This window comes from Malania oleifera, chromosome 3, assembly GCF_029873635.1.
Source record: "Malania oleifera isolate guangnan ecotype guangnan chromosome 3, ASM2987363v1, whole genome shotgun sequence".
Classification (NCBI taxonomy): Eukaryota; Viridiplantae; Streptophyta; class Magnoliopsida; order Santalales; family Ximeniaceae; genus Malania; species Malania oleifera.
This window is the reverse complement of record NC_080419.1, coordinates 73,217,984-73,230,639: the sequence shown is the minus strand read 5'-3', so window position 1 is coordinate 73,230,639 and position 12,656 is coordinate 73,217,984. Positions and strand designations below refer to the sequence as shown.

Below are 12,656 nucleotides of genomic sequence, written 5' to 3'. Positions count from 1 at the left end.
CTTCTCATGTTTCAACCATGCATGTTAATGGTTTAAGAAAATTTGACGAATGTACGTCACTCTCGTGTCTTAATTCAACTTAGCAAAGCTAGGAGTTTGAATCTCCATAACATGGGAAGGAAATGTGGTTTGATTTATAAATAGCTTAGATTAGGAGACATTAAAGCAACATTTGACCGGGATATAAGGTTAATTTTTTAATTTTACTTTTTAAACATTATTTTTTTTAACCACCCACCCACATTCTCACTCTCTTTGCCACATTTTAAAAATCCTATTTTAAGAGTAAATATTGAATTCTAAGCGTTTAATATTATATTTAATATTTTACCTCCTTGACGGTTACCTTTAAATACTACAAAAGGAGCATTAATTAAAATTTTCAAACATAACAAGTCTACAATTAGAGTAAAGTATGAAGGTTTAATATTTAAATTTTATTAGTCAAAAAAATACGAAGAAAGTTATAAAAAAGATTGTTCTAAAGACTCAAAATTCTTTTCCTTTTATAAACTTATGAATGTTCAAATTTTATAAGAAAAGTTAGTCAATCTCATTTTTATTCTATCGACATAAGTAAATATTAATAATAATAGTAATGATAATGACTTAAATAAAGTTTCTTACATCTTTTATTTTTTAATGATAAATTTTACATCAAACACACTAATTCCGTAGCATGAATTTGGAGTTTTGAACTTAGCTGTATATATTTAGACAAAATTATATACAATATAGTATTGAGTTTTATATAAATATGCACAAATTCAAATTCAAAACTCCAAATAATGTTCCCAAACACAATCTAACGCCGTAGTTGAGAATATAAATTTTTAGATTTGAATTTAATTTTATGTAAATTTAGACAAAATACGATATAAAATTATATTGAATTTTATTCAAGTGTATGTAAATTAAAATTCAAAATGCGAGATTTATGCTCTCAAACATTATTTAAGATAATATTTATGAATTTTAAAGATTGAGTTTATATAAGTGTAAATTTAAAAAGAAACTTAATAATTTCACATTATTTTTTATTTAAATTAATATAAATTAAAACTTAAAATCCCAATTAATTAAAATATACGCACCAAAAAAAATAATTTTTTAAAAGTTGAATGCATACGCATTTATCTTGAAAAACAAGAGAAGAAAAACTTTCATGTCTTTCCCGGAAGAATGTAATACGTGGCTTAATGGGTCACTGTCACCTAAGTTTTGGTGCTGTCTAAGCCTTGAGCTGGACGCCTACGCAGAGACGCATCTCTCTCTCTCTCTCTCTCGTCCAAACGCGGGATTCCCAATTCCATTCTAGATCTCCGTTATGTTGTGGTTAAGCAGAGGAAGATTTCTGGTAAAAATATAAACGAACCCCACGTTCAAAATTTTTCTATTTAAGACATGGACATTGTCGAGCTCTCACTTCATCATCACAATACGCGGAATAGCGATTGAGCAAAGACCCTCTTTCAGATTCGTTGAATTCATTTGTTTTTTAAAGTAAAAAAAAACACCCAAGACTTTTCTCTCCTCGCCGCCTATAAAAAGGCAGTTTCTGTTTTCTGTTCAAAGCACACAGCATTCTTTGACAAGTAACTACCACTGTTTTTCCTTTCTGGGTTTTCCGATTACTAGCCTTTCCTGCTCGCAGGGCAGAGCCCTGGGCGTGTTTGGCCGGCGAGAAAAAGAGAAAACAGGTTGTTGGGTTGTGATGGAGAGCACGTTGAAGGAGATGAGGAATGGGTATGTAGATGCCAGGAATGGTGGTGCTGGGGGTGGGGTTGAGGACGTGTATGGCGAAGATAGCGCCACTGTTGATCAGCTGCTGACCCCCTGGACTGTCTCTGTTGCTAGGTGAGTGAGACTCAGAACTTTTCAAATTTTCAATGTTGGTTGATATTTTAAGTATTTCTGTGATGTGTGCTAATTTTGTGTTCGACCTGCTGATATTAATGTTTCTTTCTTGAGTTTTCCGCAGGGTGTGTTGTGTTCATTTGGAAGGTTGATGCGTTCAACGCTTTTCAACTGTTTTTTTTTTTATTTGAAAAAGAAAGAAAATTTGGGGATATTGCTTTTGTGAATTTAGAACTAAATGATGTGATATGCAGCGGGTAGTGAACCTTTTGTTTTGTTCTTTTGAGTTTTCGTTTTAATCATTTTTATTTTTATTTTTGGCTAGATCTTGTGTTGTTCTATTTAAGAAAACAAGCTGCACCAATATTAAGGAAGGAATTATAATTTTTTCTTATTGATATTTATATTAAAAAAATTGCATCTAGCTTATTGATTTATATTTAAAAAAAAAATTGAATCTATATTATGGATCTGGTGAATGGTTAGGAATATTTTTATATTCTTGTGTTTGTAGCCGAAGAATTTATACTTTGTGAATGACAAATTATGTGAATCCTCAAGAATATGAGGACACTAATATATCAATTCTTCTTTTTCACCTCCTCCTCCTTTATTTCCATTTTTTTAAAACTAAAAAAATCCTCTGAGCTCTTTCCAGGGAAAGCCTGGGTGCAGGATCTTCATCCACACATAATAGTATTCCTAAGGATCACTATAGTTATATTTTAAATGCCTTACACTGCTTACAAGTTTTTTCTTTTTGTTAATTATCTATCAAAAACTGGGTTAGGTCGGTCCTCGGCTAGTATAAGGCTAGCAAGTTGTATTAGAGCTTACAATTCAAGTTGGGCGTGAGTGCATACATATGATCTATTGATGTAGACCCCAAGGAAGAGTAGATGAATGGACTTCGACCCTTCGCTTTCCAATGATTGAGTGACACCTAAATAATTGAAAGAATGGCTTCCGTTCAAGGGAGAGATGTTAGAAATTTGAGTGAAGCATGGTGACTTAAATATATGCAAGGGCCAAGACTTACGTGCTTAAGCTTTTGGGTTAACTTGATGTTGATCCCATGTATATCAAGCCCCCCTGAGGACTTCCCTGGTGCTAAGTGCTATCCCCAGATTCTATGTGTCATTTTGTATAATTTGTGCTCCTGCATTTTAATTTCAGTTTTTTGTGAAAGCCAAAAAAGGCAAAAAGTAGGGGGAGGCCTGAAGGTTTTGTCATTTCTTACTTTACAATTCAACAATTATAATCCTAGACTTGACTTTTATTCCTTGATATTTCATTGTTTTTCTTTCATTAAAAAACCTCCTAGTTTACTGGTACATTTTTTCTTTAATAGTTTTCTCTTCTTTCCAATTTTGTTGATTTGAGTTGGGCTCAGAAAACTGGAACTCCCACAACAATAATAGTTATAGCTTCATTATTTTGATAATTTATTTGTCCTAATATGGTAACTAATTCAATATTTCAATAATTTTTTTTCTGGTTTTTCAGAATTATATTGCGGGTTATTTGTTAGTTATTACCTTTGAAAACTATAAACAAGTTCATAGATCATGAATTTTTTTTTTTGTTACTCATCATATTCATAGTCGTCTTTGTTGCTCTTACAGTGGATATAATCTGTTGCGGGATCCACGCCATAACAAAGGGCTTGCCTTCAACGAGAAAGAGAGGGATGCACACTACTTGCGTGGCCTTCTACCCCCAGCAGTCCTGAGTCAGGAGCTTCAGGTTACCTTAATGACATTGCCTTGGAATTTAAACATATGTGTAATCATATTTTCCGTGATTTAGACTGTTCTTGCTCTTCATGATTCTGGTTAATGGTGTACAGGAGAAGAGAGTGATGCACATTCTCCGCCAATACAAAGTCCCATTGCAAAGATACATGGCCATGATGGATCTGCAGGTATCAGTCCAATCATACCAATTATATGTTGGTTTTTTTATGTGGATAAATAAATTACGGGCAGCTCTATAGCAATTTAAGTACAGGCAGCTCCTTTGCATTTTCTCCACCGTTGCATCATGCCGTGCCACATTAATGGGAACTGACGTTGGTTAGTGTAAAAGAAAGGTTGCTTTATGTAGTACAGTTGTTTTGCTTTTACAATGATGATGTCAATCCTCAATGCTGCAATGTAGATTTTGTCATTAGAGATTTGCTGCCTGCCTGTGCGTGGATTAGGTTTCTGTGTTATATGTGTATCTGATATTGTTCTTCTAAGGTGTCGTAGCAAAGAAGTTTAGAAGTGTCTGCCCATGAATAAATCAGGTTTCTATGTGGTCAATGGTATTGGTATTAGTGTTTTAAAAGGCTCAATCGAGGCTCACCTTAAGGCTCGCCTCAAGGCACAACATACCTAAAACACCTTGAGGCTCAATCTAAAGTACCAATTTCCAAAAAGGCTAACACATTATATGCTAAGGCTAATGCAGTTTTACAGAAGGCATGCCTTTTGTGCCTTTTTAGTAGGCTTATGCATTTTGGCTGTGTGTGAAACTCAAGTAAGAATTGGTTAAAAAATTCCAACTACATGTTTTTATAAAAGGAATCTCATAATATGAGTTGATTTCTATAACTCTTGAACCTCAATCTTTCCAAAATAACAGAGAGTTGTATCTTAGATCATGAAAATAGTTTGAACTTTGTAATAGTATAGCTATCACTTGTCATGATTTATGTCTTGTATTCAAGTTAGCAATTTTTTGAATGGCCGACAAGTAGTTATGAAATATATATAATTTTTTTAATGACTGACAAGTAGTTGCGAAGTATATATAATTTTTCTTTCTTACATTATATTTTTTATTTTCTTAATTTTTCTTTATTTTAAAAATATATAAAATTTATTTACATTTTTTAAATTTTAAAAATAAATTCTTAAAAGGGTAAAAACGTGCCTTACACCTTGACCTTTTAAAACATTGATTGGTATACATATACCTGACTTTGATCGGCTAAGAATGTATAGGCTTGACACTGAATTTAGGTTTGACATTTGAAAGATCAAAGCAAAAAAGATCTTGTCAAGTATTTATGTCTAATTGATACTACTACAGAATGGGAATTCTACCATTGTACAGTTATTTGTGCTGTTTTTACAAGTTTGAAAAATGTCTCTGGACAACTTGTAAAATCTCATACTTTGCACTTTATTTGATGATGCAGTTTCTTTTACATTTTCTTTTAACGCTCTCAAAATGTCCCTTCCTATTTTTTTATGTTGCATTTCTAGGAGCCTGTCTTGCATGCCCACAGCTAGTGTAATATACATGGATTATTATCCCATATAGTGGCAGGCTATTGATGCTATGGAAAGAAGGGGAATAAAAATTGCATCTCAAGAAATTCACTTTTAATTTTTTCTCTAATTTTTTATATTTTACAGGAGAGAAATGAGAGGTTATTTTACAAGCTTCTCATTGATAATGTTGAGGAACTGCTTCCAGTTGTGTATACACCTACAGTTGGCGAGGCTTGCCAGAAATATGGGAGCATTTTCAGGCATTCCCAGGGTCTCTACATCAGTTTGAAAGAAAAGTATGAAATACCAGAGTGCATTCTTTCCATTTTCTCTTAGTAGTAAATTGGTACATACTTCCATTCAATGCAAGCAGCTACTGAGTAGTAAACATTGTCAGGGGAAAAATTCTTGAAGTACTGAAAAACTGGCCTGAGAGGAATATTCAAGTTATTGTTGTGACTGATGGCGAGCGTATTTTGGGGCTTGGGGATCTTGGCTGCCAGGTAATAATGTTCAGTTTTTTATTTCAGTTGAAATTTATCATTGTCATTTGAATTTTGAGTAGGAAATGTGACCCTGTTCCCCACCCCCCACCCCTCAAGGAAAAAACACCGCTACCAGATACACACGGATTCTTAGTTAATTGATGAGCATGCTTGATTGTATTCAGGGAATGGGGATTCCAGTGGGAAAACTTTCTTTGTATACAGCACTTGGAGGACTCCGTCCCTCAGCAGTAAGCACTACTATAATTACTACCATTTTGTACAATTAAATTATTTTTTGAGTTCTTTCCTATGAGCTATGTGAATTTGCTGGGCTCTGCAAGTTTTTTGAACAATAGAAGCCTCTCCTCATTTTATTCAAGAAAATTTACAACTATTTATCATTTGCAGTGCTTGCCTATAACCATTGATGTTGGAACAAACAACGAACAGTTGTTGAAGGATGAATTTTACATTGGGCTCAGACAAAAGAGGGCTACTGGAAAGGTTCACTTATTTTTTTCTCTTATAAACCAACTGCACTTTTTGTTCTGCAGAAAAAGGGATTGCAAAATTCTGTACGTATGTTGCTGAATGTGTTAATCGCTGGTGAAGATGTGGCTTTTAATTTCGTAATTTTTAGGAATATGCTGAGCTTCTACACGAATTCATGTCTGCAGTAAAGCAAAACTATGGGGAAAAAGTCCTTATACAGGTCAGTCATCAATGCAAAACATCCTGATAGTTATATTTTTTTACATTAACTCTTTGGAGCTCTAGCTTTTAATTGCAAAATTTATATTGTTCCCTAAATATTTGTTCATGCTTTGTAGTTTGAAGATTTTGCAAATCACAATGCTTTTGAGCTGCTAGCAAAATACCGCACAAGCCATCTCGTCTTCAATGATGATATACAGGTAACGACGTGATGAGAAGGTTTTTATTTATACATATGTGTGCATGTATCTGTAAGTATATTATTGAGAGGTATATTCCTTTAATTTTTGAGCCTTTTCCTTTGTTGCAGGGAACAGCATCTGTGGTTCTGGCAGGGCTTATTGCAGCTTTGAAATTAGTTGGGGGAACTTTGGCTGACCATAAATTCTTATTTTTGGGTGCTGGGGAGGTGAGCTTATATTTGCCTGCTAATATTTCTTCACTTTTTTTCTTGCCAAATTAATAAACATTACAAATTAAAATACTCATATAATTGTTATTTCTGTATTTTCTGATACCCGATGGCTGTACCTATTTTGTGGGCATCCTGTATGAAAAATTACCAGATTTTTCTTATTTCATACATTTTCAATGGTCTGGACACTGTCCATTGGGAAATTAAGGCTCCAATCACTTGTGCAAAATTATTTCCAGTTTTCCAAAGAACCACAACAATACCACCTGGTTCAACCAAACATGTCCTATACATCTCTACTACCTTCTAGTACATATCCTGTTTATACCACATGTTTGATTGTTCATCTTTATTCCTTATACTCAAAAGCAAACACACGCCCTTGTTTTACCATATGCATTATCTGTATCTCATTCTTGTTCCTTTGTCGTTGTAGGCTGGAACTGGCATAGCAGAGCTTATAGCTCTTGAGATGTCAAAAGAGGTAAGAACTTAAAAATTTATCTAGTCTCTTGTTTTTGTCATCTAGGATTTGTAATAACTATGTGCTTATTTCTTGGCAGACAAAAGCTCCATTGGAGGAAACACGAAAGAAGATTTGGCTTGTGGATTCGAAGGTAGCAAGGGCCTTATCTGAGTTCCCTTCTTGACAGATATTGTCGCCATTTTCTTTGCTCTCTTTATTTTTATGCTTTGAAAATTAGAAGTGTGAAATTCTTGTTGCAGGGACTCATTGTCAGTTCTCGCAAGGAGTCACTTCAACATTTCAAGAAGCCTTGGGCACATGAGCGTGAACCTGTAAAGGATCTTTTAGATGCTGTTAAGGTATGAAAAATTGTCTTTGATTGCATTCTGATCCTATATGAAATTTTTAGAAGACCTTTTGTTTCTGTTTTATTATCATGCTTAAATTCACAAATTTCTCAGGCTATCAAGCCAACGGTGCTAATAGGATCATCTGGAGTAGGAAAGACATTTACAAAAGAGGTGGTTGAAGCCATGGTATCCTTCAATGAGGTTGTCCCTCTTCATCCCTCTCTCTCTCTCTCTCTCTCTCACATTTTGTCACGTGCACACACACACATCCATGTAAAACAAAGCTGACGTCAATGCAAACAAATTTCGTGTAGAAACCTCTTATTCTTGCTCTATCCAATCCAACTTCACAATCAGAGTGCACAGCTGAAGAAGCCTATACATGGAGCAAGGTACAACAAAATTTCTCCTGCATTCTTTGTATTAGCTACACCATGTCATGCATACCTTTAATCTCCTCTCCATCTGCAGGGCCGGGCAATATTTGCTAGTGGAAGCCCATTTGATCCTGTTGAACAAGATGGGAAAGTTTTTGTCCCAGGCCAGGTACTATGCCTGAAATTTACTGTAAATTAGGTTCTCTAGCTGAAAATTTTATGACACTGGGGCCTCACTCTTTATTTTTCTCCTGCACCCAGGCAAACAATGCTTACATATTTCCTGGATTTGGTTTGGGTTTGATCATATCTGGTGCCATTCGTGTGCATGATGACATGCTTTTGGCAGCCTGTAAGTATACCAACAATCAATATTGTTCTTTAGTTTGTCTGATCATGGTGAAGAATTCATGTCTTGGGAATAATCAACTTTGGGAATATAATGGAATTTGGGGCATTGAAGAAGACAAATTTGACATCTTGAATCCAAATTTGTGTGAATTTGAATAAAATTCGATACAATGTGTCATAAAATTTCAAATTCATGGTCTCAACTTTGTAATCTTGAGAGAGAGAGAGAGAGCTCATAATTTCCTCAAAAGTACATCAGAATACAGACAATTTTCACTAAGCAGAATGTGAACCACATTTCCCTCTCTTTATGCTGATGGTGGGAAACAATGCTGTGGTCATGCTTTAATTATTTTAATTGCTCCCCAACAGCGGAGGCTCTGGCTGCACAGGTGACTGAGGAAAACTTTGGGAAGGGCCTGTTGTACCCACCATTCTCCAATATCAGGAAGATATCAGCCCATATTGCTGCTAATGTTGCTGCAAAGGCATATGAACTTGGTCAGTCCCTGCAACATAGGTGCAGCTCTTACTAGCTTTATTCATTAATATGCACTAATTTTTTATTGTTCATTTGCTTTACAGGTCTGGCTTCTCGTCTTCCTAGACCTAAGAATCTTATCAAGTATGCAGAGAGCTGCATGTACAGCCCTGTTTACCGAAGCTACCGTTGAACAGGGGCAGAAATCCCCTGCAGTTTTGTAATCTGCAGTTTAATTATAGGCTTTTCATCATTCTTTTTCATTTGTATGCCCCCTTCCAGCTCTTATTTCTTTTTCTCGACATATGTTATATGCGGATCCTGATGTTGGTATTGCTATCCATGATTAATTTTTAAGTATAGTGCTGGTAATATTTACGTGAAGTTAGCTTTATTTTATGATATGATTGAACATGTCAGCAAAAATTTATCAATAAACTTAGTTTGCCTCCAATTTCTTCCTGGAGCTCTGGCCACAAAAGCATGTGGCAAAAGAAAGTAATGGCGAGCTGCATTTAAATTAACAAAATAGGTTTCACTTGCTAAAACAAGGGGATGAAGTGATTGAACGTTACACCATGTTTTGTCAACTTGGTTTTGATGTTGGTTGGTTCGAAGGATGTGGGAAAGAGGACTGAAGCTCCCACCGGTGCTCTCTATTGTAAGATAACTCTCAACACCAAACTAACCCTCTGCTTCATGATTTGTTATCCCAATATGTGTTTTTTCAAAATCCTAACCAGCCCTTTCTACAAGCCATAGGTAGGACCGCAACAGATTAAGTAGTACATGAACAGTGGCTCGACCCTGTTAGGGTTTGGTCGGGAACAGTTGCTTGACCTGGTTAGAACTTAGTTGGGCTTGTATGTTTGTATGAATTACTTATCATTCCCTAACCTAACTCTGAGCTTGTTTATTAAGTAGGCTGACCCTCCACAAACCTAAACTCATCTTATTTCATCTCATGAACCTAATTCCGCTTACATATATATATATATATATGTACATGACTCCATTTAAGCCCATTTGGTAGCTCATCAATGGACTCATTAGAAAGCCCCCAAATAGTCACTAGTACTTGCAAATGAATGTTAATAGTTCATAATTTTGCTTAGCTAACGTTTTATCACATGAAAACCTATTCACACAAGTCTTAGTATTAGATATATGTATTAAAAAATAGAAGAAAAGGGATAAAATAAACCAATGTAAGAGAACTAGGTGGTGGAACCTAAAAAAGAAAATATAATAAAATTTAAAGATAAAATGATCAAAGATGAGGATTAGACTATAGAGGATGGGATAGATACAAATATTTTTTGGAGTAGATTAGCTAACTCTATTAAAAATATAGTAAAAGAGATTTTAGGTGAATGAAGGGGAAGATTTAAGCAAAGAAAGTTTGTGGTGGGATAAAGATGTACAAAAAACCGAAAAGACAAAAAGAATTTGGTATAAAACGTGATAAAAATATAGAAACAGAGATAACTTTGATAAGTATAAGGAGACGAGTAAAGATGCAAAAAAAACCGTTAGTGAAACTAAATACAGATCATTTAATAGTTTGTATAATAGATTAAATACAAAAGAAGGGAAAAGAGATATTTTTATGCTTGCTAAAGCTAGAGAAAGGAAGAATAAATACTTAGGAAATGTAAAATGTATAAAAAGTGAGGATGATATTATCTTGGTTAAGGGCGAAGACATTAAAGAAAGATGGCGAAGTTATTTTAGTAAGTTATTTAATGAAAACTAAATAGAAGACTTAAACTTAAAATTATCAAACAAGAAAAAGATTAAAAATATGAGATTTATTCGTAAAATTCGAGTTAACGAAGTTAAGTTTACACTAAAAAAAATGAAAAATGGGAAAGTTATGGGACCAGATAACATCCCAATTGAAGTTTGGAAAAGCTTAGGTGAGAACGGAATTATATAGTTAATTAATTTATTTAATACAATTATAAAAACTAATAAAATGTCAAATGAATGGAGGAAAAACACTTCAATACTTATATACAAGAATAAAGGAGATATTCAAAATTGTAATAACTATCGTGGGATAAAACTTATGAGTCATATGATGAAATTATGGAAAAGAGTAGTTGAACAAAAATTAAGGTTAGAAACGAAAGTCTTAAAAAATCAATTTGGTTTTATGCCTGGGAGATCTACCACAGAAGTTATATATCTTTTAAGAAGATTAATGGAAAAGTTTAGGAAAAAGAAGAAGGATTTACATATAATATTCATTGACCTTGAGAAAACATATGATATGATACCTAGGGAAGTTCTATGGTGGTTTTAGAAAAAAAGGATGTATGTAGTAGGTATATTGATATCATTAACAACATATACGATAGAGTAAAGACTAGTATAAGGACTATAGATGGAGAAACTAGAGAATGTCTAATCACTATAAGTGTACATCAAGGATCAGTTTTGAGTCATTATCTTTTTGCTTTAGTGATAGACCAACTGACTAAGAGTATTTAAAAGAATGTTCCACAGCGTATGTTGTTTGCAGATGATATTGTATCAATTGATGAAACTATGGACAGAGTAGAGGCTGAGTTAGAATTATAGAGAAAAGTTTTAGAATCTAGAGGCTTTAGGATACGTAGAAATAAGACAGAATATATGAAATGCAATTTTAGTAATGATAGAAGGAATATTAGAGACAGTTAAATTTGATGATTAAGAAATAAATAGCACTTGTAGATTTCAATATATTGGATCTTTTATGCAAGCTGAAAGAGAAATTAAACATTATGTAATACATAAGAGTTAAAATAGATTGGGTAAAATGGAGAAGTACTTCAAGTGTGCTCTATGATCGTAGGATACCCTTAAAATTTAAAGAGAAATTTTATAAGACAACTATAAGGCCAACTATGTTATATGGATCGAAATGTTGGGCGAAGAAAAAACATAATATTCAAAAAATAAAAGTTGTCGAGATGAAAATGTTTAGATAGATGAGTGACATAATATTGAAAAATAAATTAAGGAATGAACATATTCGCAATTAGGTGTAGCTCCTATAAAAGATAAGGGAGGGATGGCTTAGATGATATGGACACTTGCAACGTAGACCACATAGTGCATCAATGAAGAAAAATGAGTTAATTACTCTGGAGGACCGTAGAAGGGGTAGAAGTAGGCCTAAAATAATTTGGGAGAAAATAGTAAGTAGGAATTTAATATTCCTACATGTGTCAAAAGAAATTATCTATGATCGTATAAATTTACGAAAAATAATTCATATAATTGACCCCATCTAGTAAAAATTTAGACTTGATTTACATTGTTGTTTGTTGTAACGTTTTATCACAGCATTGAACGAGTCAAGCCTAAACACAAAGTCCTAGCCCCGTGTAATAAAATAGATACGACTAGAAAATAAGTGAGCTAGACTCTGTTCATGACCATAAACATACCCACTATGGCTTCGCAGACAACCTGGGCTGAGCGAATATGAGCAATTTCCGACGTCGTGAAGATGCTCTCAAAATACACATGTAACCATGTGCTTGTACGCAAGGCTGATCGTCTCTAAATTATATAAATATAAAGTAACATGGTTTGATTAAAAAACATAGTCCAACGTGATATATAACGTCATTAGGTTTCTTTTAAAAGGCTTTAAATAATGAAAAATTTCCCAGCATCTTTATTGACAAAGTGTGGGCAAATTTGTTAAACTTAAATAAATTTGCATGAGTTAAAATTAACTAATACATGATGATAAACTTATACCTTGACTTCAGCTGAATTACTAGTGAACATCAAGCTCTTTAAAAAAAATAATAATAATAACTTTAAGCGATGATAAAACTGGACTCACTTGGGCTAATTTACAGCCCTGTCCACAAAATTGTCTTTCCCCATGCC

At 33.9% G+C, this 12,656-nt stretch overlaps 1 protein-coding gene across 1 annotated transcript; it reads left to right on the top strand.

Moving 5' to 3' along the window:
• Positions 1–1,165: 1,165 nt before the first annotated feature.
• On the top strand, positions 1,166–9,216 carry LOC131152409 (NADP-dependent malic enzyme-like). The gene is made up of 20 exons (XM_058104273.1): positions 1,166–1,357; positions 1,655–1,857; positions 3,483–3,603; positions 3,707–3,781; positions 5,265–5,416; positions 5,518–5,623; positions 5,791–5,856; positions 6,017–6,112; positions 6,249–6,320; positions 6,439–6,522; positions 6,633–6,731; positions 7,174–7,221; positions 7,301–7,354; positions 7,464–7,562; positions 7,665–7,754; positions 7,868–7,945; positions 8,025–8,099; positions 8,192–8,282; positions 8,654–8,782; positions 8,867–9,216. The coding sequence occupies exons 1-20, from the start codon at positions 1,328–1,330 to the stop codon at positions 8,953–8,955; spliced, it is 1,857 nt and encodes a 618-aa protein (XP_057960256.1). The 5' UTR covers positions 1,166–1,327; the 3' UTR covers positions 8,956–9,216.
• The last annotated feature ends 3,440 nt before the right edge of the window (positions 9,217–12,656 follow it).